This window comes from Pipra filicauda, unplaced genomic scaffold, assembly GCF_003945595.2.
Source record: "Pipra filicauda isolate LSUMZ 115617 unplaced genomic scaffold, ASM394559v2 scaffold30_size5312502_pilon, whole genome shotgun sequence".
NCBI classification, from domain to species: domain Eukaryota; kingdom Metazoa; phylum Chordata; class Aves; order Passeriformes; family Pipridae; genus Pipra; species Pipra filicauda.
The window spans coordinates 2603606-2629669 of record NW_024104432.1 but is presented as its reverse complement, the minus strand read 5'-3'; the positions used below and the strand labels follow the sequence as shown (position 1 = coordinate 2629669).

The 26064-nt window shown below is 39.7% G+C and overlaps 1 protein-coding gene across 4 annotated transcripts in view; it reads right to left on the bottom strand.

Moving 5' to 3' along the window:
* The window catches only part of FAM53A (family with sequence similarity 53 member A), a 70707-nt gene that overhangs the window by 19936 nt on the left and 24707 nt on the right, over positions 1-26064 (bottom strand). For all 4 annotated transcript variants that reach the window (XM_027742395.2, XM_039383448.1, XM_039383447.1 and 1 more), the window contains exons 3-4: positions 22639-22693; positions 17651-18453 (exon numbers count right to left, since the gene is read on the bottom strand). In XM_027742395.2, the coding sequence (XP_027598196.2) occupies positions 17651-18453; positions 22639-22693 (858 nt within the window). The remainder of the gene's footprint in view (positions 1-17650; positions 18454-22638; positions 22694-26064) is intronic.

The window sequence follows — 26064 nt, the reverse complement described above, 5'->3', positions numbered from 1 at the left end:
GACTTCGACACCTCCTGGTATCAAAACAACAAGTCTTAACTTCATCCTGTGTTGCCCAAATACAAACAGTATTTTTCGCTCCAAACTGACACTTTCAATCTTGATCACTGAAGAGCACATTTGAAACCAGCTCCTTCTGCTACACATACGTAAAAATGACTCAGATTAGAAAATTATTCAAGAACTAAGAAAACCAAAGACTCCAAGACCAAAAGAAAAGCATGTTAAAATAATTATTTCTTTTGGTCTCTGCTTGCACAGAAAGGTGGACAACTCCGAACATCTAGATATGAAGAAACTAGTAAGATCTGAAAGAACTTTAGTCTCATTTACTCCTCATTTTCTTTAAACAGGCTTTCCTGAAAGTGGCCATATTAATTTCTGCCATAGAAAACTTTTTCCATTTAACAAAAAATTCTTTAATCCTTTGCTTCAAAATGCACAGTAAAAAACTCATTCATCTGATCACTGAATCCTGATAAATTCCCACATGGATTCCAGAAACAGTCAACATCCAAAACAATGGACTGCCCATCAGCACCGGGTGTCCTTCCTGCTGATCTCTCCCTTCCACAATAAAGTCCCCAGATTGGAGAGGCTTCTTGACACTGTCGATTCCCAGATAACTCTTCTAAAATAGGGAAGACTCCTCTTGCTTTTTGCAAACTTAAATCATTCCCATTTCAAAATGGAAATTCCCCTCTACACATATACACAAGTCTTCACCCTTGTAATTTTCACGACAAAAGCTCATTTCATCTCAGGATTGCAGCTGCATTTGCTATAAGCCAATTTTATTCCTTCACCCAAAATCCCCAGCAGTCATCATACTAAAGTATTCTTATGGATACAAGTTTGAAGCAAGTTATTTTCTCTAATATGTATATATACCACATTGAATTCAAAAAGTCTTTCTGAACATCAGAAACCCCACAAAAGATGAGTTTTCTGCACTAATCCAGCTTAAACCTGGTACCTCCTTATCTTCTTCCTGTGTGTACTGATCTCACAGGAAGTTTCTTGGGTGGAGACTTGAGAAAGTTTTAAAGATCCTCTGAACTGTATCTGAATTACTAGTTTGGTTCTCTTTCACATGCCCATTTTTACTGTCCAAAGAAACAGACCTAAACCAGACTATAGTTCCAGAGAAAAACCTCAGCCCTGGCACACCTTCATCTCCTTAGAACTGAAAAGTTCACACACCCCACTCAGCACAGCAATTAATTGCAACTCCTAACATACTCTACTTACCCTTATTGACATAATCAAACCAAGTTAAAAGACTCCCATAACTGAGATAGGCAAGGCGGCTGAGCGACCAGACTCCAGTCCAAGGGGGCCAATAACAGCAGCATGACACAACTAGTCTTGGAAGTTACACCTTATCCCAAAAGGAAAAGGGTTAGTTATTTAAAACCACACTATGACATAGTGGCTTGGCACAAAAAGTCAAGATATAGTCTGCATTAAAAGCCCTCATAGCAACGAACTTGCACTGTCTACAAAAAATAAACTAAGCGCTGAACCTCAAGTGCTCACTCCAATGAAGAATGCAGAAAAACAAGTCCAGAAGAGAATAATTGTTTCTTAAATAGTCTCCTGAACATCCACCCAGTGATCATCGTGATCAAACATTTTCTAAGAACTATATCTCTTCTAGTTTCATGTACTCAACAGCACTGGTATGTCTACCTCAAGTGTGGCACACAAACCTGATCCCAACTCTGATGCTATCCCACCTCCAGCCACACCATCATTTTTGAGTTCTGCCAGACTCAGTGCATCAATATTGAGACCCTCATATAGAGAAGAGACCTAATCAATACAAAACAACTGCACAAAGATGGAGCTGGCCATCTACAGGCAGTGCATCTGAGAAAGGGTGAAAAGGGAAAATATGCCCAAAAGAGTACATGATATTAACACACTTCACTAGTTGAGGCTGAGTGACATGAGCCACATAAGGGAAGGCTGGAATATTCATGAACTTGATTGAAATGATATCATGGGCACATTTATAGAAAAGCACAAGGTCGCACTATCAAACTGCATCACGAGGAACTCATCAGTTGGAAGGGTCAGAGCAGGACAAGAAAAACAAGTGACTGCAGTCACCAACACAATACAGCCGTAAAAGGAGAGAGAATAAAAGCAAAGAGAAAAAAAAATGTAGTGTATTAAGAAAAGAGTTGGAGGTAGGAAAGGTTCAGCTGGTTTATTTAGCATAGGGAAAAGGACAGTCAGCAATACCTTTCTCTAAACGTGCACACTGTAGAGGGGTCAACTGGAAGGAAGAGCTAAAGAACCAGCTCCAGAGAACACACAATTTGGACAAGTGATATAATCAGCATGAATAAGTTTAAGAAATCACTCACAACCTTATTCTTCACGGCAGTTTTCTGACATAAACCAACCATTTTGGGAATGAATAATAAAAGCCAGTTCCAATTAAAACCTACATTAACTGGTGCTCACATATTAATCTTAACAGAAACCAAAATACATTAACTTCTGTTTTATTCACTTGCCTTCTGCAGTAGGTTGAAGCCTGGGAACCTATGTAATCTCTTTTAACAAGAGACTTCAGCTTGGCTATACATCTGACAGCTATCACTTCTTGGAAATTGATGTTTCTACAGTATTTAAGTCTAACCAAGAAAGCTGAGGAATAGAAACTAGTAGGGTGGGGAGCGTTGCACAAGAACAAACCTGTCAAAAATCTCAGAACATATTTAAATAGATCACACAAAAAATATTTTGACCACAAGCTGGTCAGTGAAGGGTGAAAGCAGCCTCACTCTGTGTACACAAAGCCTTTTCAGATGGAGAAAAAAAAAAAATCAAAGTAGGTATGAGTCACATTAAGGAACTGAAATATGACTGATCTGGAATTGACATGTGGAAGGGGAAGGAGCTTAAACGCAGAGGGAGTTAACAGCAGCGCTCATAGTTCACTAACAGTTCCACTGAGGTTTGTTCTTACAGATTAGAGGTTATTACAAATACGACTGTTCACTGAAAATGCATTTCAACATCCTGCCCCTCCTCTTCATTTCCTTCTCTGTAATCCCTTGGTTTACAGTTTCCAAGCATGAACTTCAAGGACCAAGTTATTTCTGCTGTAACCCAAAGGTAAGACTACTAATATGCATTTCAAACTACATTATCATTACAAAACTGGACTTGACCCTCACTCTGAATGAATATAAATCAAATGATCCCCCACAGAAAGAACGATTCAGTCCATTTCACAATAAAGGAAGGACTTCACCACTACAGAAGGAAAAAAAACCAACAAAAACACCCCAGTATGACAGCAGCTAAAGCAGCCAAGCAGTACTGCTTGTAATATCTCCTGTAAGATATGAAAGTAAAAAGAAAGGTTGTGTTGGGTTTGGTTGGGTTTTTTTTTTTTTTTAGATAAACAGAGAAGAAATTCAAAGTGTCCCAAACCTGTCGCTTGTTACACTCCGCAGACAATATGTTGTAGCACTAGTCTCGATCTCTTTCCTATTTAGGTCACAGTTCCTGCTACTCCCACAAGTTACTGCAGGACAGAAAAACACCTCACATTGCCACTATTAGTTGCAATGAACATAGCAGGATATTGATTTTTGTTTTGTATGACTGGCAGCTGGTTTTGTCACTATTTAGAACAAGAGTCTGAACTGAAGTTATTTCACAGGTGCATGAGAAACTCCCAAAGTAGAAGATCCAGCATGTATCAGACTCACACCTGAAGAAAAAAACAGCATTTATGCCTAAAAAGACATTTGAAACCAAAGGCCATCTCAAGAACATCAACCTTATAAACAATGCTGCTCAGGGAAATAATAATTGGAAGAGACAGGCATTGAGAGCTATTCATAGACTTAGAGCATACACTAAAAAGGTTGCAGAGGACATTCCCTCCTTCCCCCTCCAATGCTGGCATCCCCTCCTGAAGTACAATAGCATGCTTTTTTTAACCCATAGCTTTAAGGCACTAACTTCCAGACTATCAAACTGCTGACAGTGGTAAAGGAAGAAAAAAAATAGCTCTAAATTCTGCTTGGGAATAGACCTCTCGGGCAGTTTTTACCCTTTTTGTCACCATCATCTACCTGCTGACTGTGCCACACACCCTACTTGTGAGATTTGTCTCATGGCTCCCCAGAGGTCTTCATATTTTTCACAATATGTACTAAGACAGAAAAAGCCAGAACCATGCTAAGTGGATTACAATTTAACACAGAAACATTAAACTTTCAGAACCACAGTCTGCAGAAACAGACTCACTAGAAAAATACAAGTACAAGCCATAACAAGTGCTGCTTCAGTAAGTGCTGATCCCGTTTCAGTAAAGAAGATCCCATTTGGGATCTACCCAGTTTGGGTAGTGGAATGGTCCTTTTTGTTACAACAGTGGTGCCCGGGAGCAAATAGTGGGCAGGGAGATGTTGAGGGAGTTCACATGATAACACAGATGCTGGATACTCTCAGGCCTGGTCCTCAAACATGCTATGACTACAACTGAGCCATCCAGCAAATGTCAGGGTCACTAGATCCACTGGAACTTTCTGGTGGAAGGCAGAGAATATTTCTCACTGCCATAGTGAAAACAGAGCAGGACTTACCCACGCTCAGCACCAGAAAGGTTTTCTGGACAGTTAATTCTCTACAAGGGAATTTAAACAGGATTTTGACACCAGACCAAAGAACTTGAAAAATCCCCAAACGGAAAGCAGCAAAGCAAGGAGAGCAAAGAGAACTCAGAGCAAAGCCAAAAGGGACAGAACAGTAACATACATCAAATGGAACGTGAAGAGTGGCAAGCTGCGTAAACTACTTAATTCTGCACATGTCCTGGTCTCACACAGTAATATAAAAAGAATTACTCCTGCTTCCAACATTCCATTCTGTTGTCCTCCCTCCAAAAGAACGAGAGCTTACAGCAGCAAATAATAGCCCATAACATCCTTATAAAACACAAGCACAGGCAGACACACACAGACCCAGTAAAACAGGGAAAGAAGCTGGCAACACTTAGGAGGAAAAAAGTTTTTAGACCATGTGGAACTAGTCAGCAGACATCATACCAGCTTGCCAATTCCCAGTGAACACAGACATGCATTTTGTAAGGATGCTTAACTGCCATTTGACTCCCAGTTGAACAGTTCCATACTTTAGGTTTGTACCATGTAAGATTCATCCTGGAAGAAAAAGCCTTATGTGCCGACAGTAAGATTTCCTTTCTCAAGGTCTGTTACTGAAGGAGCTTTTCAAGCTCGAGTACCTTTTTCTTTTTTTTTTTTAAAGAACACAGATGGGCAGAAGAGCATCCAAATTCAACAGTAACAGAGACCAGAGGTTCTTCAAACCCTTTGTCAAGCCATCAGAATAACCCCTTCAGGCAACAAAATTCATGGTAAGAAAAACAGTCATCTGTCTTTGAAAAATAACTAGGTCAAGAAAATGCTCTGCTGTGGTTAGAAAAAACCCACAAGGCCACTTCTTAACAAACTTTATGACCTGTACAGCCCTGGTTTGGAACGTAGCTGTCAGTTATGTTTCAGCATGGAAAACTTAAATCTGTTCTTGACAGAGAGATCATTTAAGGAGCAAGATTGGAAAAAAATGTTCCCCTCTAATAGTGCTCAGCCTAAAAAGCTATTTCTAACAAATTAAGGACTCCATTAATTAGCAATTAGAGCTATAAGTACCTTTTTATCATAATGAAAACGGGAATTACACAATATCTGGATTACCCAAGCTTAGATGCATCTGAAATGGAGTCCCAGATGGACAGCAATTCCCAGCCCCCCTATCCCCCTTTTTTTAAATCTACCTAAGTAATTCACCTTGTTCATGGCAGGAAGAGGCAAAAGCATTAAATTTAAGACTTGCATTATCTCCAGCAATTTAGCAAACTGCAGATTCATCCTCAGATATTTACACTGACACCACAGTAAAACAAGTCTCAGTTAATTGGGCCTGTTTATTAAAACAGGATTGGAAAAATTAAAACTGAGTTCAAATTCAAACCTGTAGGTAAGGGCTGAAGGTACTGGGACAGGACCATAAGTCTGAGATCACACAAGAAGCTTCAGATGTGCACTAGAGCTCTCAGGAAAAGCTTTCCTGCTCTAAGATACCTATTTTGAAAGGCCTTCCTTCTCATAATGGCTGTTCCTCGGGAAAGTTACAAATGTTAACAGTTCTACTGTCAAAAATCTTCATCAGTAACAGAAGGAATTCCCCTAGTTTTACACCATCCAGAGCTATACATGAACTCCATCAGAAGCATACATGAACTCCATCAGAAGCATACATGAACTCCATCAGAAGCATACATGAACTCCATCAGAAGCATACATGAACTCCATCAGAAGCATACATGAACTTCACCAGAAGCACTGAGAGAGCATGGATTTGGAAGACCATTCATGTTCAGTAGAGACATCAAATGCCACGGGCAGGACTCTCCCACTGAATAGAAACTGAGTTCTGATAATTAAGGCTACTCTCAAAACAAGCCAAATTACTGGCAACTGGAAACTTCTAGCTTGCTGAAGTCATTATTTGTAGTACTTTGAACTAAGGTAAAGCAACATAATCTTTGATATATCAAGGATCCTTCTTCTGTTCATCTAAATCAATATGAAGCTAGTGCTACAAGCACACCAATATGGGCAAAACATATCTCTTGTCTCCCCAACTATAATAATTATTTTTAATAGATTAAAGTTTAATCTCTGCTGTCCCAGAATATACTCACAAGAACTAAGTGAACAAAAAAAAAAAAGCCCAACAGGTAACCCTGTGAGAGCAATTCATGTTGCTTTTGTACTACGATATAAAAAGTTGGCATTTAAAGGTTTCATGTGTTAGATCAAATTATAAACTGAGTAGAAGATGTTTCTCTAAACTATCCCACTAAAAGGAAAAATACCTGTCAGATGCTAAAGCTTAGCAGGAGTAGGACACTAATTATCCATGATTCATTAGCCATCCCACAAGTCTGTTATTGCTTCCTCATATGGAAAGTTCTTCAGGACTGTCATATTCTGAAGCCTGGCAGTCAGATGACTCACTTTGAGACAAAACATTATTACCAAAATATAATGCCTGTTCCATACAGACATTGTAATCACCATTGTATTTGAAAGATGAAAACAAGGAAAAGGAATTCAGCTTCCCTTCCTCTGAGTCCTCCTCATACAAAACTCAAACCACAGGGGTGGCAATGGGAGGGGAGTGAGGAAGGGAAAAACAAACGCTAAAGTGGCTTCTACAACCAAAGCCTCCATAATTTCAAAGCAGAACATATGCACAACACTAACATGCTGCAGGATGACCACATGAAAGCACAGCTGCAGAGAAGATAATGCGTTACCACCAATGCCTTGCACACTGCCATTTGCTTAAGGACACCCTTAAAAAACTGAATATAAGAATTCAAGTATTTGGAGAATCCAAACCTAAAATTACACAAGAGTGGATGTGAAAAGAATGAAGTTTTTCCACAGTTAGCATGTCTTCACCTACATAACAAAATTAAACACAAAAAAACCAAAGCAAGTGATGAAGGGAGACCTGTAATTCAGAACAAGAAGAGACAGTTTAACAGTTACTTTTTTTCCACTTACAGAGCTTTCTGGAAAAAATTAATTCAAGTTCCCAATAAGCATTTTATTGAATGGGACAGGGGGGAGTCTAAATCTCAATTACATCCCAGATTAAGAAAGAATCGGGAGGAAGTTGACACGTAGTTGTTTCAACATCCCATTTTGTATTTAATTAAAGATGCCCTCTTCTCCAGCTGTATCCAACTGCAGAATTTCTAGTTCAACTGTAGAACTACCTGAACTGTAAAGTTCAAGAAATTGATACAGCAAACATGAATTGCTATCTGAGGCGCTTCTACTTGAGGAAAAGAAAACCCTCTTTTTTTCAAAGGAAAAGAAGAAACACTGAAAGCCTTGAAATCCAGGCATCCTTCCCAGTTTAATTTGTTGGTATTCAACATCTACCATCAAGCAAAGAGGATCCAAACTCATCCACTCCAGTCTGCTGCTACAGTCACCTACATCTCCCTGTTGCAATAACTGCACTCTACAGCCAGCACTGCTCTGCCAGGAAGCCCTCACAGCTTACACAACCTACTACACGGATTGCAAACAAGGTTTCACACACTGTTCAAAAGGAAAGTTAATTCCACAGGGCAGTGTCTCCGCAGTTAAATCCACAGCATTTTTTCCCCCATTTTGAGCTGAGCTACATGTTCCTTATACACACTTGGATAAAGCTCACATGTTTTACACGAAAAGCCCAGACAAGTCAAGTAGCTACAGACCATAACATCATCTGGGATCTTAAGCCCTATGAGAATCATTGTCAAGTTCAGTTATAACCTGTCCTGCCTTTCTTATAGACAGATGTTGGAAGCTTTATACAGTATTTGCCTCCCTCTGAAAGAATGGTATAATCTATTATCTTTCTTCCATTTCAGGAAACTAAACTGTTCTCACTTCCACAAAAATCCATCACAGCACACTAACAAACTAAAACCCAAGCTTGAGTCTCTGCACCTCCCCATCAGCAGTACAAGCTCCTAATGTTTGCTCTCCCCAAGGCCCTTTAAAGTCACTCATGGCACAAAGGTTGTCCTCAGGCAATGCTGCTACACACATTTTGGTGAAAGACTCAGCTCTTCTTCCAAGAGTACTTCTGATTTCACCTGGTACAGCGTTTGAATTAATTTTAAGAAGTTAAAACGTAATTTGCTACATCGTTTTGCTAGTTATTAAGCATAATACCCAGTTTTAAAAATAAAGATTTTCAAGCACTTCAAATTAAAAAAACCATCTGGGAAGGGATGGAAAATGAACATCAGTTTTGCAACACCACAGTGTTAATACGAACTATGTAATTATAGATAGGCCTTTTAACTGATTTTAACAAAGTCACTCTTGAAACAGAAAAATTTAGAGACCTCCTACGTTACTTTCACACAACAGATGTGCAGTTCATCTATTTAGGTTTAGAAGGATGAAAGAGCCATACAACTATGCCTGAAATGACAAAATCCAACTCAAAACTGATTGTCAGATAGTAACATAACGCCCAGTGGAAAATACAGATTTCTGACAAGGTTACAAAGCTGTCTTTAAGCTGAAGTCAACTACTTATCCCACAAATGTATACTCTAAAAATAGTTTCACACCTCCCTGAAAATACTACTGCTATTTAAGCAAGTTCCTGCTCAAACAATGGACACAGCAAGAGACAAGCACTAGATGCTACACATGATTAAGAAATTTAAAAGAATGCTATACTGATTATAACAATATAAAATAAAGTTGTGCTGGTCTGGGATGGGTTTTTTGTTTGGTTGGGGTTTTTTTAAATGTTTGGAGTTTAAGTCTACTTACAGACTTTTTGTTCTGATGCAATACATGTTAAGGAACTTATTTTTATTTTTTTTTTTTAGTTTAGAAAACAGCAGTCGATTATTTTTAACATAAGAACTTCAACATAGTAAGCAGCATCTGTATAACACTTCACAAACAAGAGTAAATAAAGCTTAAGATTGAAAAGGTTTATCACTTTCTACAAAATATTAATTTCATTAACCTATTTTATTGGAGTACTTTGAAGAGGTTTAAATTATTCAGAGACCTAACTATTAGGAAAAGGAATAGTCTAAATGTTTGACTGGAAATGGAGATCCAGCTGAACACTTCAGCTGGTCCTACTCAAGTCCTCAAAGCTCTGCAAGAAGCTCTCTAAGTCCTTGACTATTATTTCTTGGAGCAAAAACCTACTGCTCATGTGTAATTCTAACTCATGAAAAAAAACCATTCCAGGCAAAAGCGCACTATCATTAGTAAGTGTTTCACAAAACAGAAAGGTGTAACTGGGTACAGGTTCCTGTGCTCTAGATACCACACTTAATACCTGCTATCCCTCCTCCTGCAAAAGCTGCTTTCAAATAGAGACTAAGAGAGCTCATACATTTTCATTAACTAGAGGATCGGGAAGCTTAAAGTTCTATTTCCAAGAAATATGATCATGACAGTAGGAAAGATCCAAAAATACATGACACTATCTTAAGTGAGTCTGAATGAATATTATAGCTTAAGCAAAACTGCCTTTGCTCCCCACAAAAGGCTCTTTATCTGCTAAGGAAACCACATTCCTGGAGGCATTTAAAAGGCTACAGTGGACCAAATACTAGAAAAACATATATTGTGGGAAGTAATCAGACACTAACAGAGAATGAGACAGGATGATTTAAGACATCTTTCCTCACCCATGATTCCCCCAACTGGTTTTTACAGATTGACAGCACAAACTTTGACTCAAATTGCTGTACATTATTTTTTATTTAATTTAAGGATATGGGAGGTTTAATCATACTACACAGCAGATGCCTATTGCTCAACTTCAGAGAAGCAGATTTAACAAAGAGTTCAAGTCAAAATACTTGGAAATTTCTTAAGACATCTGTTACCCAGAGGCAGGTGCAGAGTTCAGTAATTTCTGAGCTGTTTCACAATCACAGTGGTGCTGGGACTGTCACTGGCCACCACTGAAGTTTGCTCAAGAAGTCTCTCCCTTTTGTAAATGCCACAAGAATAGACATCTCAAGATGTCAAGAACCTACCTGTTCCTCTCCAAAGAGAATTTCTTCCTGATCTTAGCAATTCTCTGGCTTCTTAACTGATTTCCAATGAACAAATAAGATACCTTGACCAACCTCTAGCAAATTGCAGCTGACTTGCACTTCATTATTCAAAATCCTGGAGGCATAGCAGTAGTTTACTTTCACTCTGCTGAAGCTTAGAAAACCTACAAGTATCTTATTGCATTCCTTTCCATTCAGACATGTGTCCTACAAGACATAAGGTTACCTTTAAAGAAAAAAAACCACACTTTGGAAATATTGAAGTCTTTAGCCTCTTACATGTAGGGGTACACTGTACAGGCAAACAAACATTTGTCTTGAGGTCCATTGCTAACAGTTTCTTTTCAGCTATAAATTATGTTTATGCCTAGAAGTGGATTTAAACCACTGATTTATTTAGCTGGACAATTTATACAATTTTTGATACAATCTTGATATTTAAAATACAAATGATATTACCGTTTGCTTTCTCGCTTTATGATCACTTACAGAAATTATTACCATGGGAAGAAAAAAAGTCCCAGAACTGTTTTTCAAAGCAAAGGTAGGCCAGAATTAGTTCTATTTTTCAAATGCTAAGTTAAAGGTTCCCCTGGGAATAGGTATTAAAACAGGTATTAAAATTTCAAATAAGAACTAAAATTCTGTCCCTGGTTGAACTGCTTCATTCATAGTTGTTCTTTTTGATTCTTAAGCTAATACAAAGGGAAACTACCAGTGTTGCATATTTATATTTGCTACCATTTTATTGATCCCAATCAAACCCAGCCCAATCCTTCTCCACATATTACTCATCTGTATTGCATTTTCCACAAACCATATTCCAAAAGCCAAGGGCATCAAGGGTGCCCTGCAGCAGAAGATACCCCCACATACAGTGCAAGGACATCTACCATCTATTTTATCAACACAGCACTGAATTTCAACATGTCATTCACAGGTAGGAAAAAAAAAAATCAGACCTACATTCTGACCAAGAGATGCTGTAGTACACCTTGCAAGTGTACCACAAGAGCTTAAGGGATTAAAACCTGCAATCGCATTAAAGATCTTCCCCAAATCACACTACACTGGCGTGCAGGGCAGAGAACAGCCTTTGCTGACTCCACTGTATCCACAAGTAGAAATTACATCTACCCCAAATAACCTGTTTGTTCCCATTTTGACAGGAGGTTACAAGCTTTACATAAGCATCTCAAGCTATTTAAAGAAACATGGTTACTATTTACAGCACACAATCTGAATGAACTTCATGAGCCAGTACTTAACCTGCTTTAGCCAGTGCAGGCCTGACTCACGGGACACTCTGATTGCTTTGTAAGGGACTCTGTACCACTTATCTTGCACATGCTAAAACAGCAGCCTGGGAGAAAGCCTAACATGAGAATGAGAGAGCAGCTACTTCACTACACTGCTTACATGCAGGAAAACTGTCTTTGCCATGTCCATTCTTGGATTCTACTTACAGCAGTAACACTGATTGTGCAGCTCAGGAACATTAATCCACTTTGCTGTAGCATAATCAAAATGAACAAATTTACTGTAACTATGCCTAACGGGGCATAACTCAAAATCTTCTGGACAACAAGAATTCTAGGAATCCAAGGAGAATGCTTTAGAGCCTATTGTGCTTAAACTTAGTGAGGTCACGGCATGGCTAATTCATAAACCTGTCCACATACTGACCATTACAGTAACCTCAAGGGGCAAAAAAACCCCAGATCAATGCCTGATAGTTCTCAGATTGCAACCATGCATTTCGTTACGCTGGTTTAGATACTTATATGAAATAATTAGTATAACATCTATTCTCATTGGCTTCTGCAAACTGGCCCAAGCAAAGGAAAACTCAAGTAAGTGGATGCAGAGATTGGAGAAGAGAGATCAGGAGTTACACCAAGAAAGTCTCTGCAGGAAAAGCAGCACTCATCTGACCCAAGTTCAGTCACAGCACTGCTGATGTGTTCTGCCCTTTATTAAGTACTGCCTCCTCATCAAACCCTTCAGGGAAACATATCCAGCCCAAACATTCCCAACATTTTAAAACTGCCATGGAAATCACTATGAACTAGTTCCTATGTTTATTCTCACATGTAAGTGATACTTATTTTGCTGTTTTGGTTGAAGTTCACATCTTTGACTTATGTGTTCACACTCACTCCTTTAAGAAAATCTCCTTAATATACAGAGACATCATTGCGACCTGCAGCATAAAGTCAATAATCATAAAGCAGAGACAATTTGAGTTCAATTTACTTGAATATTCAAGACCTTAAACTTCAAGAAAGACAATAAATCAAGCATTCAGGTATTTGCAGGTGACAATGACCTGTTTAGAAACATTAAACTCTAGTGTAACACTGTGAAAGTCCAAGACGTGGGGTTAAAAAGAGCAAACTATCAATAGAAAAGAGCTCTATCTGTACCTGTCAGTCTGAACCACCAATGCACACTCTGAAGCCCTCAAGATGCACTGTGGCAGCAGCCAGGCCATGCTGGAGGAAGTATCACATTGCACATTCATTGTTCCTGCATCCCTCAAAGCAGCTGTTCTGGTCGGGCAGGGTGCCAGCTACAGCTTCGGCCTGACCTGGTGTGGCACTCAGGATCTGCCTCAGTACCAAGAAAATCCACTACTATAAAATCCAGATGACTTTAAACTATTTCTAAGAAGAGAAGCCCCCCCGGGCTAGGAAATCACAACTTCAGTCCCTGAGTTCCTTCACTGTTTAGAGACCCTTAAAACTTATCACTGTGCTGTCTTACCTAGTCTAATGTTAACTAATGCATGAGATGCCATAATATGGAATAGTTGAAACTATTATTTATGTGGTTAAAGCCAGGTATTTAGTATTAACTATTTAAACAGACCAAAGACCACTTCAGATAACACGTTACTGTAGTTTGGGATTTTTAAGTACGATATCAGGATTATTACTTTTTGGAACCCCATGCCACCACATTGGGGGTGGAGCAGCACAAGAATGTTAAACACCAGGAAGGCTTCAAACTACAGTGTCTTGTTTGATCTGAAACAGAATTAAATCTCACTGTCACAGAAGGACTTGCTTACACACTAAAAAACACGTGCAACCTCTTGGCTGTTCTTTACTTGTCGCACCTCAGGATCAACTGACATAATTCATGAAGCAGAACACTGGAAAAAGCTCAGCAGTTTCCACTTCAGTAAAGAAACATTTCTGTCCTTGTACTGCAGTTACCAGTCTAAACACCACCTTTGCTCATTCTGTGGCAGCCTCTAAGATGGAGCATATTAGCAGGGGAGCACAAGCCCAGAGAGGTTATTTGCCACACAATCATCTTCAAATTCCAGGGTGATGGGATTTGCCTGCACTCCTCACTGAGACAGCTTATTTGGGTGTTTTAAAACTCATACAGCTCTTCCTGCTCACATAACCGAATAGAGAAAAGTAATTTTGAGCCCTGAGAGGCTGAAAACAGCTATCATATTTTGTTATCTTTTCCTACAGTCTTTTCTTTGTTTTTACAGCTGTCTTCATGTTCTAGAAGGTCTGATGTTTCACAAGTTTGTATTTTCAGCTTCTAGTCCAGAAAAAGATCCTTCCAGAATTTAGCACTATGTGAGAGCTAAGCAGTGGTGTACAGCAGTCTGCCTGATCATTTCATTCTATTTCTACCTACATGAATCACTCTCTTTACTGGATATTTGACACAAGAACCGAAGATATGGCATATTCCTTCCCAAGAGGGCATGAAAACCTAAAACAGAGGGGGAACGAAATGTGAAAGTCTGTGGAAGAATAAAACAAAATGAAAGTACAAAGAAATAAACAGTTTATGCTGTTAAGAGCTGCCTGATTTCTTTCCTTCTTTTCGATAAAGGTACAAATTAGAATATTAAAGAGGAAGGAACAAGCCATGAACAAGCACAGAAATAAAGGACAGGTAGGGATAGATTAATAATCTGAATTTTCTCACCTATGAATTCTAAGCTTAAAAAGTAATGACAATGGAAACTTTGCTTTCAGAATCAGACTTCTGATTTTTCTAGCAATAAAATTCAGCAAATAAGTAGGGACTGAAGCAGATCACCAAGTTCAGAACTCAACTAGCAAAAAAACCTGTTCAATAATGCAAAAAAATCCATAACAAACAATAACCAACACCAAAACAGAAACAAGAAAATAAAAAACATCAAACCAAAAAACACCTTTCATCCCCTTCTGCCTCTAAAGCTTCACCCAACCACAGCTATTCAAGATCTTCATTTAGATACAACAGCCCTTGCTTCAGGTTAAAGTAAATAAATCATTAATTCTGATAAATATTGATTTGAGAGAATTCCTTACTGAAAAGCCTTAAGCAACTTTGGCAGGTGTTTCAGCATCAACCTCTCAGGACTCCAGAGCAGCGGCAGAAATGTCTGCAGCCCCAAAACTTTGCTCTTCATGCAGTCGTGGCTCCAATGCATGACTGCAGTATAAAGAATTCTCCCTTCCCAGCACCTTCAGATCTATCATCAGGCATAGCTGACCCATGTTAAGTTCTCCACAAGCAATGTTATCTAACTGCTGACCTGGTTTCGAGCAACTACTCGATAAGTTGAGCTTTTTAGGAAGATTTGAGAACATCAAAATGTTTTCAGCAAAGCTTAGAACAAAAATCCTTAAAAGCGCTTGTTTCCAACAGAGGTCTTTCATAAACTGACTTAGAAGTGAATTTGAAATCACAGAAAAAGTATTTTTGGAAACAATAAGGAGCCATCAAGATACATGAAAGAAAGGTCTTACTGAACTTCCCCTAATCTTAGTCCTGATCTTCACTGAGCTGCATGCAGAAATAGGACACATCCACTTCTTGTGTGACACTTCAGAACAAGCCTTCTGTAGTATTAGTTCATAATATTTTGCACAGAAGTAATTTTGTTTAACACCACAATGTAACTTTCAAAGCATATACATCTACCAGGATTTGGGGCATGGGGAGAAGGTAAGATATGAAGACTTCTAACAATGTATATGGGTAAGGAAACTGCCATACTGAAAAACCCCAATATTTCTTGTAAGCTTAATACAATTTTTACTTCAAATGTTTTCAGAACTTGCCTAGTTTTTAAACAGATGTTTCCATTAAAGTTTAGCATGTTTGGAAACTGATGTACCTCCAAACTATACTTTGTGCCTTTGATTAAATACACAGTAGTATCTCAATACGAAGATTCTACTGAAATGGCTGGAAAAAAACATTCATCAGGCTTTGACACTGCAAAATAAACTTTGTTGCATAAACTACTCAGTTTATCATGAAAACATCATTTCAAAATAGGCCTTACAGGAAAAAGCAGTCAAGACTGGCTGAACATTAGTCTAATGGTAAAATTCTGCAGCAAATCTAAACAGCCAAAAAGCTTCCTATAGACATGGGTTGTTATCAGGTTCTCTCTACATATACCCACGCCATATGGATTACTTAGAAGGTGTAAAATCTGACCAGATGAAACTGTTCTGCCACTCTGAAATACTGCAAACACCTTCAGAGCCCAAAGAATGCAGGACTAGCAAAAAAAAAAAAAAAAGGGCAGGTTCTGAATTTTTACATAAGGAAACCTGCATCAGACCACACAGAAAGTTGAAAGGCAAATCCAATAATACTTCTGGTCTAGATTAGCAAACTAATCCCAGCAGTGATTAACACAGAGAAACAGGTAAGATCTGATTAGCTATCTAGTAAACTTGCATCTTAACCAAAACTCTGAACACTGTCTACTCATAGTTAGAACAGAGCTGGTTACCAACCTTGTCAATAACCAAATAGATTGTTCTGTATGGCTTGTCAACCCATTACCTACCCCCAGAGTTTCACCAAAAAAGCATTTACATTTAAAGACAAAAATCCTTTAAGCTATAAGGAAGTTGAACTCACTAAAGTACAAGAGAGGGACAGATGCCATCATACAGACTTTCAGCTAAGAGGATACAAATTAGTTAACATCAGACAGTTCAGCTCCAATACCTTACCAGTATTTTTCCCCACACATTTCTATGTAAAGTCTACTACTAATACCAGATTACCACAAACTGGACATTTTAGCCAGCATCCCATTCTAGTCAGCTTTTCCTTTGCACAGTGCAGGGACACTGGTGCACAACTATGTCCTTTCATTTTTGTTGCTACTTCTGCTAAGAGTAGTGAGGAGGAGGTAGTTTGCAGATCTACTCACACAAACCTTCCAGGTCTGGTTATCTGTTGAAGGCAGTAGGATTATATTCACAAGTATAAGATCGAATTTTACATGTTAAACTGTAGCACTCAACTCCGTGGACACAGAACCTTCAAAAAAATGAGCTGTATATATGCATTTGTATTACGTGCAAAGTTATAGCCATAAACTAAGTTTACTAGTTTTTGTATTAGCACTTTTACCCTCATGAGTGAAGCAGAATTTTGAATAACTGGGAGTAAAACACCTCTCCGTTGAGCTGAAGCAGTTGCCATATTAGAACACTATTTCCAACTTGCTTATTAGCAGTTTCTTTAGTTAATCCATTTATAGGGGCTTGCTTGCTCTTATTTAGCCTTATGGAATTACTCAAACTGTAAGGGGAGGTTTAATCAAACAGATTTGAACTAAGATTACTGAGAACTCATTGCATCTGGGAACACATTAAGTTTTTTGCTACCATGTTCACTCCCTTCCCCAGGGCTTCCTTCATTTTCGAAAAATCAAGCCATTTTTCTTTGGCCTCTGCTTCAAGCATCTTTTCAGAGCTCTCTCCACTCGATATCAAGTAGATTGGACTTCGAGAACTGGGTTTTGCAAGCAACATATAAGTTGCTAGAGGGTATGGCACCTTATAGCAGCCTGTTATCCTGCTGAAGGTGATATCCACCAGCACAAGGACAGAAGCAAATCTGCAACAACTACAAATTAGCACAGTTTATCTAGAAACAGCCTTCCTGCAAGAGTTCCCTTCCCACACTGAGGAAATAAGATCTCACCCGTGTCATTTTAAAAAAGTCTAACGATGGCCTGTTCCATCGTACATCCTCCTCCCGTCTGCGCTTCAGCCGGCTTTTCTTTTCGTTCAGGACGCAAGGCTGAGAGCGGCACCTCAGCAGGCCCTGCCGCCGGCTGAGCTCGGGTGTGGAGGTGGGAGTGCTGTTGGCTGAAGGCAAGAGATTTCCTGTCTCGGTGATGTGCTCCTGGGAGAGGGAGAGGCGGCGCCTTGGGTTAAAGTCACAAGGGCCTCCGGAATTCCAGCGGGTACTCGAGCTCCTGCTGCCCTCGCTGCTGTCCACAAACCCGCTGCTGGCAGAGGAAGGTCTGGGTACTGGTGATGTGTTGAAGCTGGTGATAGTGAAGACGTTGTTTAGGGACAGTATGTTTTGTGGCAGACTGATGCTTGTGCTTCTCTGTAAGGTTGCACTTCCGTGACTGTTGCAGCGCTGCAAGGTTGCGCTGCCGCCGCTGTTACAGCGTCTCTTTGACACGGGAGTCCAAACCTTGGAATTGCCAGGCTTCCACGGTGACCGACAGCGAGCCAGCTCGTCTGGTTCCGAGAGGGACCTACAGTGGCGTTTTGTTGGCGGTGCCAAGGGCTGACCCGAGTTTTCATTAAGGTTTAATTCACTTATCCATCCTGACACCATGGATGTGTTGGAAGATTCCTGCTGCCACTGCAGACTACCATTACTGGCAGTGCTGGTGCTGAAGGGGCACACTGGGAAAGGGTAAGCTGAATTCCTTGTTGTGTCAGTCTGGATTGGGTAACCCCCATTTAAAGCTTTCCAAGGACTCTCTTCTGAAAACAGAAAAAGATACAGGTGAAAGATGAAAAGGGAAAAAAACTTATTTGTTTTAAACCTAGTTTAATGTAAAACCATCAAAGGCAAGCTTAGAAGGATGAGCCACAAATACCCAGCTCTTAATCAAAGTTTCACACTATAGTCAAGCATTCACTTTATAAAAACTTAGAAAACTCCAAAAACATGAAGACTGAAGTATTTCAGGAGCCAATCCAAGCATTCCAATGTATGCACCTTGTTAATACTTCTCTCTGTATACTGAATGATTACAGCACCGTGTTTCTCAGAGAACAACAGGGACAGTTTCCTAGTGCATTGCACACACCACAATTAAAACATGTAACAGTGAACAACCTCAGGTACAACCAAAAAGGATTAACAAGTAATGTGAGAACCCATCAGGGAACTTTTATTCTCATTTTTTTAATCCAAGAGCAGGGTGATCTCTTCAAACTGCTGTCCTTTATTTGGCTGTTAAGCTTTTCTATTAAGAACTCCTTACTAAAGAATACTTGTGGTGTGAAAAGCTTTAAATTAGAAACAGTATAAAGTTAAATCAGATTGTTGCCTTCCCCCCCACTACACTTTGGATATAAGCAAAAAAAAGTAAAAAAAATCTTAATTCAATGCATAAAATTAGTATCTCTTAAGAACCTCCTGCAAGTTTTACTGTGAATGCAGACATAGTGCACAACTTCTCATCTGAAGTGGCAATGCTGGGTTAAAAGCAGTCTGCCAGTGCAGCCTCTCACTCTTTTGTGAAGCGTCTCTTTGAGAACATTCTGCACATTTTACAGCTGTTCCTCCACATTATACAATGAAGTGTAAGAAGAACTACAGCAGACTTTGGATTTGCAAATTGAAAAGCAGCAAAACTGTTGGCCAGCTAACAGTGCTTCATGCTTGGTTAGAAAATTTGCTAATTTAAACCAATTAGCCAAGTAAGTTTCACTTATCCTAGCTTTAAAGAAAGAATATTTAAAATAGCAGGTTTTTCCCATACGCCTATTTTAAGAACCTAGATACAGCCTAAACATTAAATACTAGTATATTCTTATGGTTGACTGTCTAAACTAAGTGTTAGAGTAGTTAACAGATAAAAGATTTGCTGAGTAGCTTTAAAAGTTGCAAGCTCAAATAGTTGTACATGTTCCATGCCCAAAGTATGTCATGGATTATCCCGTTTATTTGGATCTTATTTAAAGAACACCCTATTGTCTCAAAATCATTTAACTGTGCAGACAGCTGGCCTATTCAAACATGTTTTATTAGAATTCCTCTGTCCTTCCTCCTCTATTCTTTCAGATGGGTACAACCACATACTGTGCTTTGCCTTAAGCATGTAAGCTCTTCAAGGCAGGGACCATCCATAATTCAATGCAAGTAAAACAGCCAACACAATGGGATCCAGCTAATGTTTGAAACTCCTAGCATCTACTGTAGGACAATTTCCTAGCTTGGACTGGCCTGATCTTTAAAAATACTTAGGAAGCTTTCTCCCAGGCCAGGAGGCTGGTTTAAAGGTTACTGTAAAAAAAAAAAAAAGTCAAGAGATGCACCTGTGTTTTAATTGTTTATGTGGTAGAAACACCTAATCATTTAGACTAGAAAAGATCTAAGATCAGAGTAAAACCACTAACCTCACACCACCAAGTCCACCACTAAATCATGTCCCCAAGCACCACACCTACACATCTTTGAAGTACCTCCAGGGATAGTGACTCCATCACTGCCCTGGGCAGCCTGTTCCAATGCTTGAAAACCCTTTTAGCAAAGAAATTTTTCATAATATCCAATCTAAACGCCACTGGTGCAACTTGAGGCCATTTCCTCTTGTCCTATCTCTTGTTACCTGGGAGAAGAGGCTGACCCCCACTTGGCTACAACCTCCCATCAGGGAGTTGTAGAGACAAATAAGGTCTCCCCTAAGCCTCCTTTTCTCCAGCCCCAGCTCCCTCAGCTGCTCCTCATAGGATTTGTTCTCCAGAGCACAAACTTGTGCCCTCAATCCCCTCATCCAGATAATTGATAAAGATACTAAACAGAACCAGCCACAGTGCCCTCGGAGACACCAGTGGTGACTGGCCACCAGCTGGATGTAATTCCATTCCCCACCACTCTCTGGGCCTGGCCATCCATCCAGTTTTCCACTCAGTGAACAGTACACCCATCCAAGCCATGAGCAGCCAGTTTCTCCAGAAAAATGCTGTGGGAAACTGTGTCAAATGCTTTACTAAGGTCCAGGTGGACAACATTGACAGCCCTTCCCTCATCCACTACACAGGTCACCTTGTTATACAAGGAGACCGGGTTGTTCAAACAGGCCCTGCCTTTCATAAAGCCATGGTGGCTGGGCTTGTAGTTCCCCAGATCCTCCTTCAGGCCATTCATGCAGATGGGTGTCATATTTGCCAACCTCCAGTCACCTGGAACCCTTCCAGTGAGTCAGGATTGCTGTTAAGTGATGGAAAGTTGCTCAGTGAGCACTTCCACCAGCTCCCTCAGTACTCCCGGGGGGATCCCACCCAGCCCCATAGATTTATGTGCGTCTCAGTGGTGTAGCACATCAACCATTTCCCCTTGGATTGTGGGGACTTCATTCTGCTCCCCATCCTCTCTTCCAGCTGAGGGGACAGGGTACCCAGAGAGCTGGTCTTACTATTAAAGACTGTAGCAAAGAGGGTATTAAGCATCTCAGCCTTGTCCTCCTCCTTCGTTCCTGTATTTCTCCCTGCATCCAGTAAAGGATAGAGACTCTCTTCAGCCTTCCTTTTGTTGCTGATGCATTTATAGAAACAATTTTTAATTGGGCTTTTTGGCAGTAACCAGATTAAGTTCTTTTTGGATGCTGGCCCTTCTAATTTTCTCCCTGTATAACCTCACAACATCCTTGAAAGTCCTCCTGAGTTGCCTCCCCCTTCCTCCAAATGTCAGCTCTCCTATTTAACTCAAGTTTCAGCCAAAGCTCTGTTCAACCTGACCAATCTTCTTCCCCACTGGCTCATCTTTCAGCACATGGGGACAGCCTGCTCCTGTACCTTTAGAATTTCCTTCTTAAAGCACATCCAGCCTTCCTGGACTCCTCTGTCCTTCAGGACTGCTTCCCAAAGGACCCTGTCAACCAGCCACCTAAACAGGCCAAAGTCTGCCCTCCAGAACTTCAAGGTAGCAGTTCTCCTGATCCTCTTCCTCACTTCTCCAAGCATCAACCCCCCTAATTGCTATGTCCAAGGCGGCCTCTGAGCACATCACCCACCAGTCCTTCTCTGTTCACAAACAGCACGTGCAGCAGGGCACCTCCCCTGGCTGGCTCACTCACCAGTTGTGTCAGGAAGTTCTCTTCCACACACCCCCAGAACCTCCTAGACTGTTTCCTCTCTGCTGTATTGTATTCCCAGCAGACATCTGGTAAGTTGAAGTCCCCCATGACAGCAAGAGCTAGTGATTGTGAGACTTCTCCCAGCTGCTTGGAGAGTATTTTGTCTGCCTCTTCATCCTGGTTGGGTGGTCTGTAACAGGCTCCCACCAGGATACCTGCCTAGTTGGCAATGCTATTTAAGACAAAACACCATTTGCCTTTGAAACTCCACACGAACCAAGATTCACATTTTATGGGGAGTCCCACTGAGCAAATAAAAATCCTCCATGCTTAAGGAAAACAGGATATGCAAAATTTCAAGTCCATCTCTTAAAGTAGTACCAACTTTACATATCAATAAGTAAAATTTTTGGTTTTGCTAGATAAAACTTACTCTTATTCTAATAGGACCCAGGGGGAATAAAAGGAAATGACACTTGTATAAGGGCACTGGGCTTCAACTTGTATTTTGCATCATGCTGGATATTCTATGTGGCAAAGACTGTAAGAAGGTACATAAAGAGTTTTACTAGCTGAGGAACCCGAAGAGATGTTTAACATGAAAAACAGCATTACTGTGCTTCTGTACACCAGAGCAGATATTGAACAAAAAAAGAAGTGTTACAAGGGCTTTTTACTATGCAAAGCAGATCACAAGTACAAAACTAACAACCAGCTATTCCCAGTATTGTTCAAAGACCAGCTTAAACCAGCAGGCTCTACAGCAGCATGCTCCATCCCCCTCACCTGATTTACAAAAGAAAGGCTGCTTGCTATACCAATTACCTCAGTAAAACACAGCTAAGGTTTCTGAAGAACTTACCATTGATTTCGAAAGGGAACAAGCTGCCACTTTTGTTCAGCTTCTCGGATGAGTACTGAAATCAGAGAAAAAAAAGTTTTAAATGTGGAAAGAGTCAGCATTCATTTCAAGGAAACTGCATGCAGTTTTCAGTTTCCCTATATGTGCACTTAATGCCTTTAAAAGAATGGGGGTTTGCAGCATATCTTGAAGAAATTCCCAAACAGCTGATCTTTATAAATAAAGCCTCTGGTATGTAATTATTTGTAATGGTTTCTGATATATTGCTAAGTATCAAACTGTTTCAAGAGTTGCAACATTAGCTCATGTGAATAAACTGGAAAATTAAGAGCGATAATTCATCCTTAATGAAAAAGCTTTGATCCAATTCTCATTTCAGTGGAGAGGAAATTACAATCTGGCAGTTGGGTTTCCATTTTCAATCTTAAGGCTAGAAGGCAAAAAACACTTCATCTTCAACTAAGAGACAGGAATAGCTTTATTTAAATTAAATATACAAGCTCTTGAGATTCACCACCATGAACACTGTTCCAATCAGGTTTTGCTAGTATTTTACATTTTTTTACAATAAATATAGCAAAGTGTTCTCTAATTTCTTCGAGGTAGTAAAGCCATTGGAAAAAAATCTTTCCTATCCTCAAAAACATCTCTTTGCACAGTAAGACAGATTTAAGTTTGTATGCAGAATGTTTTCCATTTTCTTCACTAATTCTACCTAGAAAATATTGCTACAAAGGCATTCTTAATGGTCTAGATTTCTCAGACAAAGCATAGAGCTTGCCAGCCAGCCTCCTATAAAGGAGCTATAAATAAATGGCTCATGGCTCCATCAGCCCAAGGGTCATTATTCACTCCCCCACCACCACCTCAGGATGGAGAGGAAGATTGCTCTAAAAAAGAGCAACACACTTTAAGTGAACATTGTTCCTTGTGTATAGCCAAAGAAGATAGCATTGTACATACACTTCCTTTCCAGATTCAAAGTCAATTTTTAAACAAACATCCTTGGGCTACAAAGCTTTTTTTTTTTTTTTTTTTTATTTTGCTGTACAGCAGCACACAGTGCTAGTGACAACTTTATATCCTCGAGCCCCACACAAGAGAAATGCTAAGCTGTGGTAATATTCCCTTGGTGTTATTGTTTTAGAGGTAGGAAACAACGGGAAACAGATGAAAGGACAGGGCAGCAATCAGATCTTTATTCTGATTTTTTATCAGTGTCTGCATATGAGACAAGCCATTTCATTTTTACTTGACATTTGCCTCTGTAGATGCATTTATAACTTTTTTTTAAAGAAGCTACTTTAAGTAAACAGTAGAACCCCAAGTTTGAACGTCCATTGGATTTGCTGATAATTAGACCTATTCAAACCATTTGGAGTCTGCAACCTGTCAGTTATATGGTATCCACATTTTAAAAAAAATCAGTATCAATTGTTTGCTCTAATCAGCTACCAAGGCTTCACATGGAACACAGGAGTAACAGCAGTAGTAACATTTCAGCTGTCCCTAAAGGGGAAGCACACAAATTAAGTGACTTTATGTTTTTCAGCCAATCTTCCCCTTCAGCTTTCCCCAAATGGAAGGCAATACCAACCTACTCAACTATCAGATGGTAGCTACGGAAAAGATGTTTTTGGAACAAAATTCTGTGTCAAAAAGTTTTATAGCTGATTTATCTTGAACCACATGGAAAATGGCAGTAAGATGACTTAACATTAGCATAATAATTAGGGATGTTTAAGAGATTATTTATGTACACAGGCCAAGATACTCAATGCTCAGAAGGAATAGAACCTCAAGGACAATCCTGGGTGGCAACTATTAGATTGATATTTAGTTTTCACAAATAGTTTTCAGCCAAATGCATCTTTAACAAGGTTCTCTTCACCAATGTCCAAGTTGTTTGACTCCCTGCACTTTAACCACCTTAAAAAGTCTTCTCCATCAGTTTAGAGACTAAACTGCTGTATCTTTGACAGCTGTGAAGCACTGAAAGCATTTTTCGAGGGGAACATGGAAAAAGTGGGAACACACACAGAGACTATCTGTACTCCAGAGAACTGCAATGTTCTCTAACACAGACAGCAACCACACCCTTGGAGCTATTTCTGATCAGCTTTTACTAAAGTCAGTGCTCAGGTCTATGACAGACCAGATGCATTTCCTCTGCAACTTGTCTCGTAAGTGATCACTTACACAGAATCTTGCTAAGTTACCAAAAAGCTCTTTGCTGGAGATTCAGACCAAAAACCTTAAGAATGTCACATGTGACATCACATGCTGAAAAAGGAAAACAAGATGCACCATTTCCAGTAAAAGCTCAAGGCACTGAAATAAGCGGTGAGTGACTAAGGGCATAATAAGTAACAAACCTACTTTACAATATATACCTGGCTTTCTATAACTGAAACTAAAATACTTGGAAACACTGTCTGCTGGTGTATTTTAATGATGTCTGGAAGTCCAAACTTGAGTAGACTATCAGGCTGTAAATTCTTTATGGGAGGGAGGATCTTTTTATCTATACAGCACATGGCACAAGTCCCACTAGATATTACTGTAACAGGGCACTGAACCAGTTTATCAGCTCTCCTGGGCTGGCCATGCTCTACCCTCCCCCATTCATTCCCTCTGTTATGATCTACCTGAAACTTCCTCAATGAAGGGCTTTTTTTTATGACTATGATTGAAAAGAGACCGCAGTTGCTGAGAACCTTGACAGGGAAGTCTGCTGCCCTCTTTGTGAAGGAAATCTTCTTTAGAATAAGGCCAAATTATTCCAGAAGGTCAGTTTCCTGAAGAGGAAACACATTCATCTTCCAACTACTGCTTTTTGAATAGATATTAAAACACCCACCAAGATCTCCTGCCTCTTGAGAATTTCCTAGGGCAAAAAAGGCAGATTTTAAGATAGACACACAAAACAGTAAAACTACAATTTTCACCTGAGGTTGGAATTATTCGCTTCATGATAAAAAGTGCATCTATTTTGAAATGCTTGTTCACAACTAAAACCTTTTTTGTGCAGATGGAGAGACTATGCTCAAAAGGAAAGGAAATGCGTGGTATAACATTTAGGACAGTGCTGCAAGTTTCAGTTGGTTTACTGAGTCTTAGCAGCTGTCCTTTCGTTAAAATATTCACTCCAAAAGACACCTAGTCTGAACTGAGTAAGTGGTAGAGCCATGCAAGTGAGGCTGACAACGAATTATAATTTCCATCACCAATTTAAAAAGTGTTCTTTGCTCGCGGAAGCCAACTGCAACAAAAATAATTCTGGCTATTCTTCTACACTCCAATCTACTACATTAACAACTTTACAGCCTGTGCTATCCTCCTCATTATTCTCAGAATGACGACTTCATAATTTTAAAATTAACGGCTTTAATTTCAAGACAGTTTTTTCAAGTTTACAAGTGTATC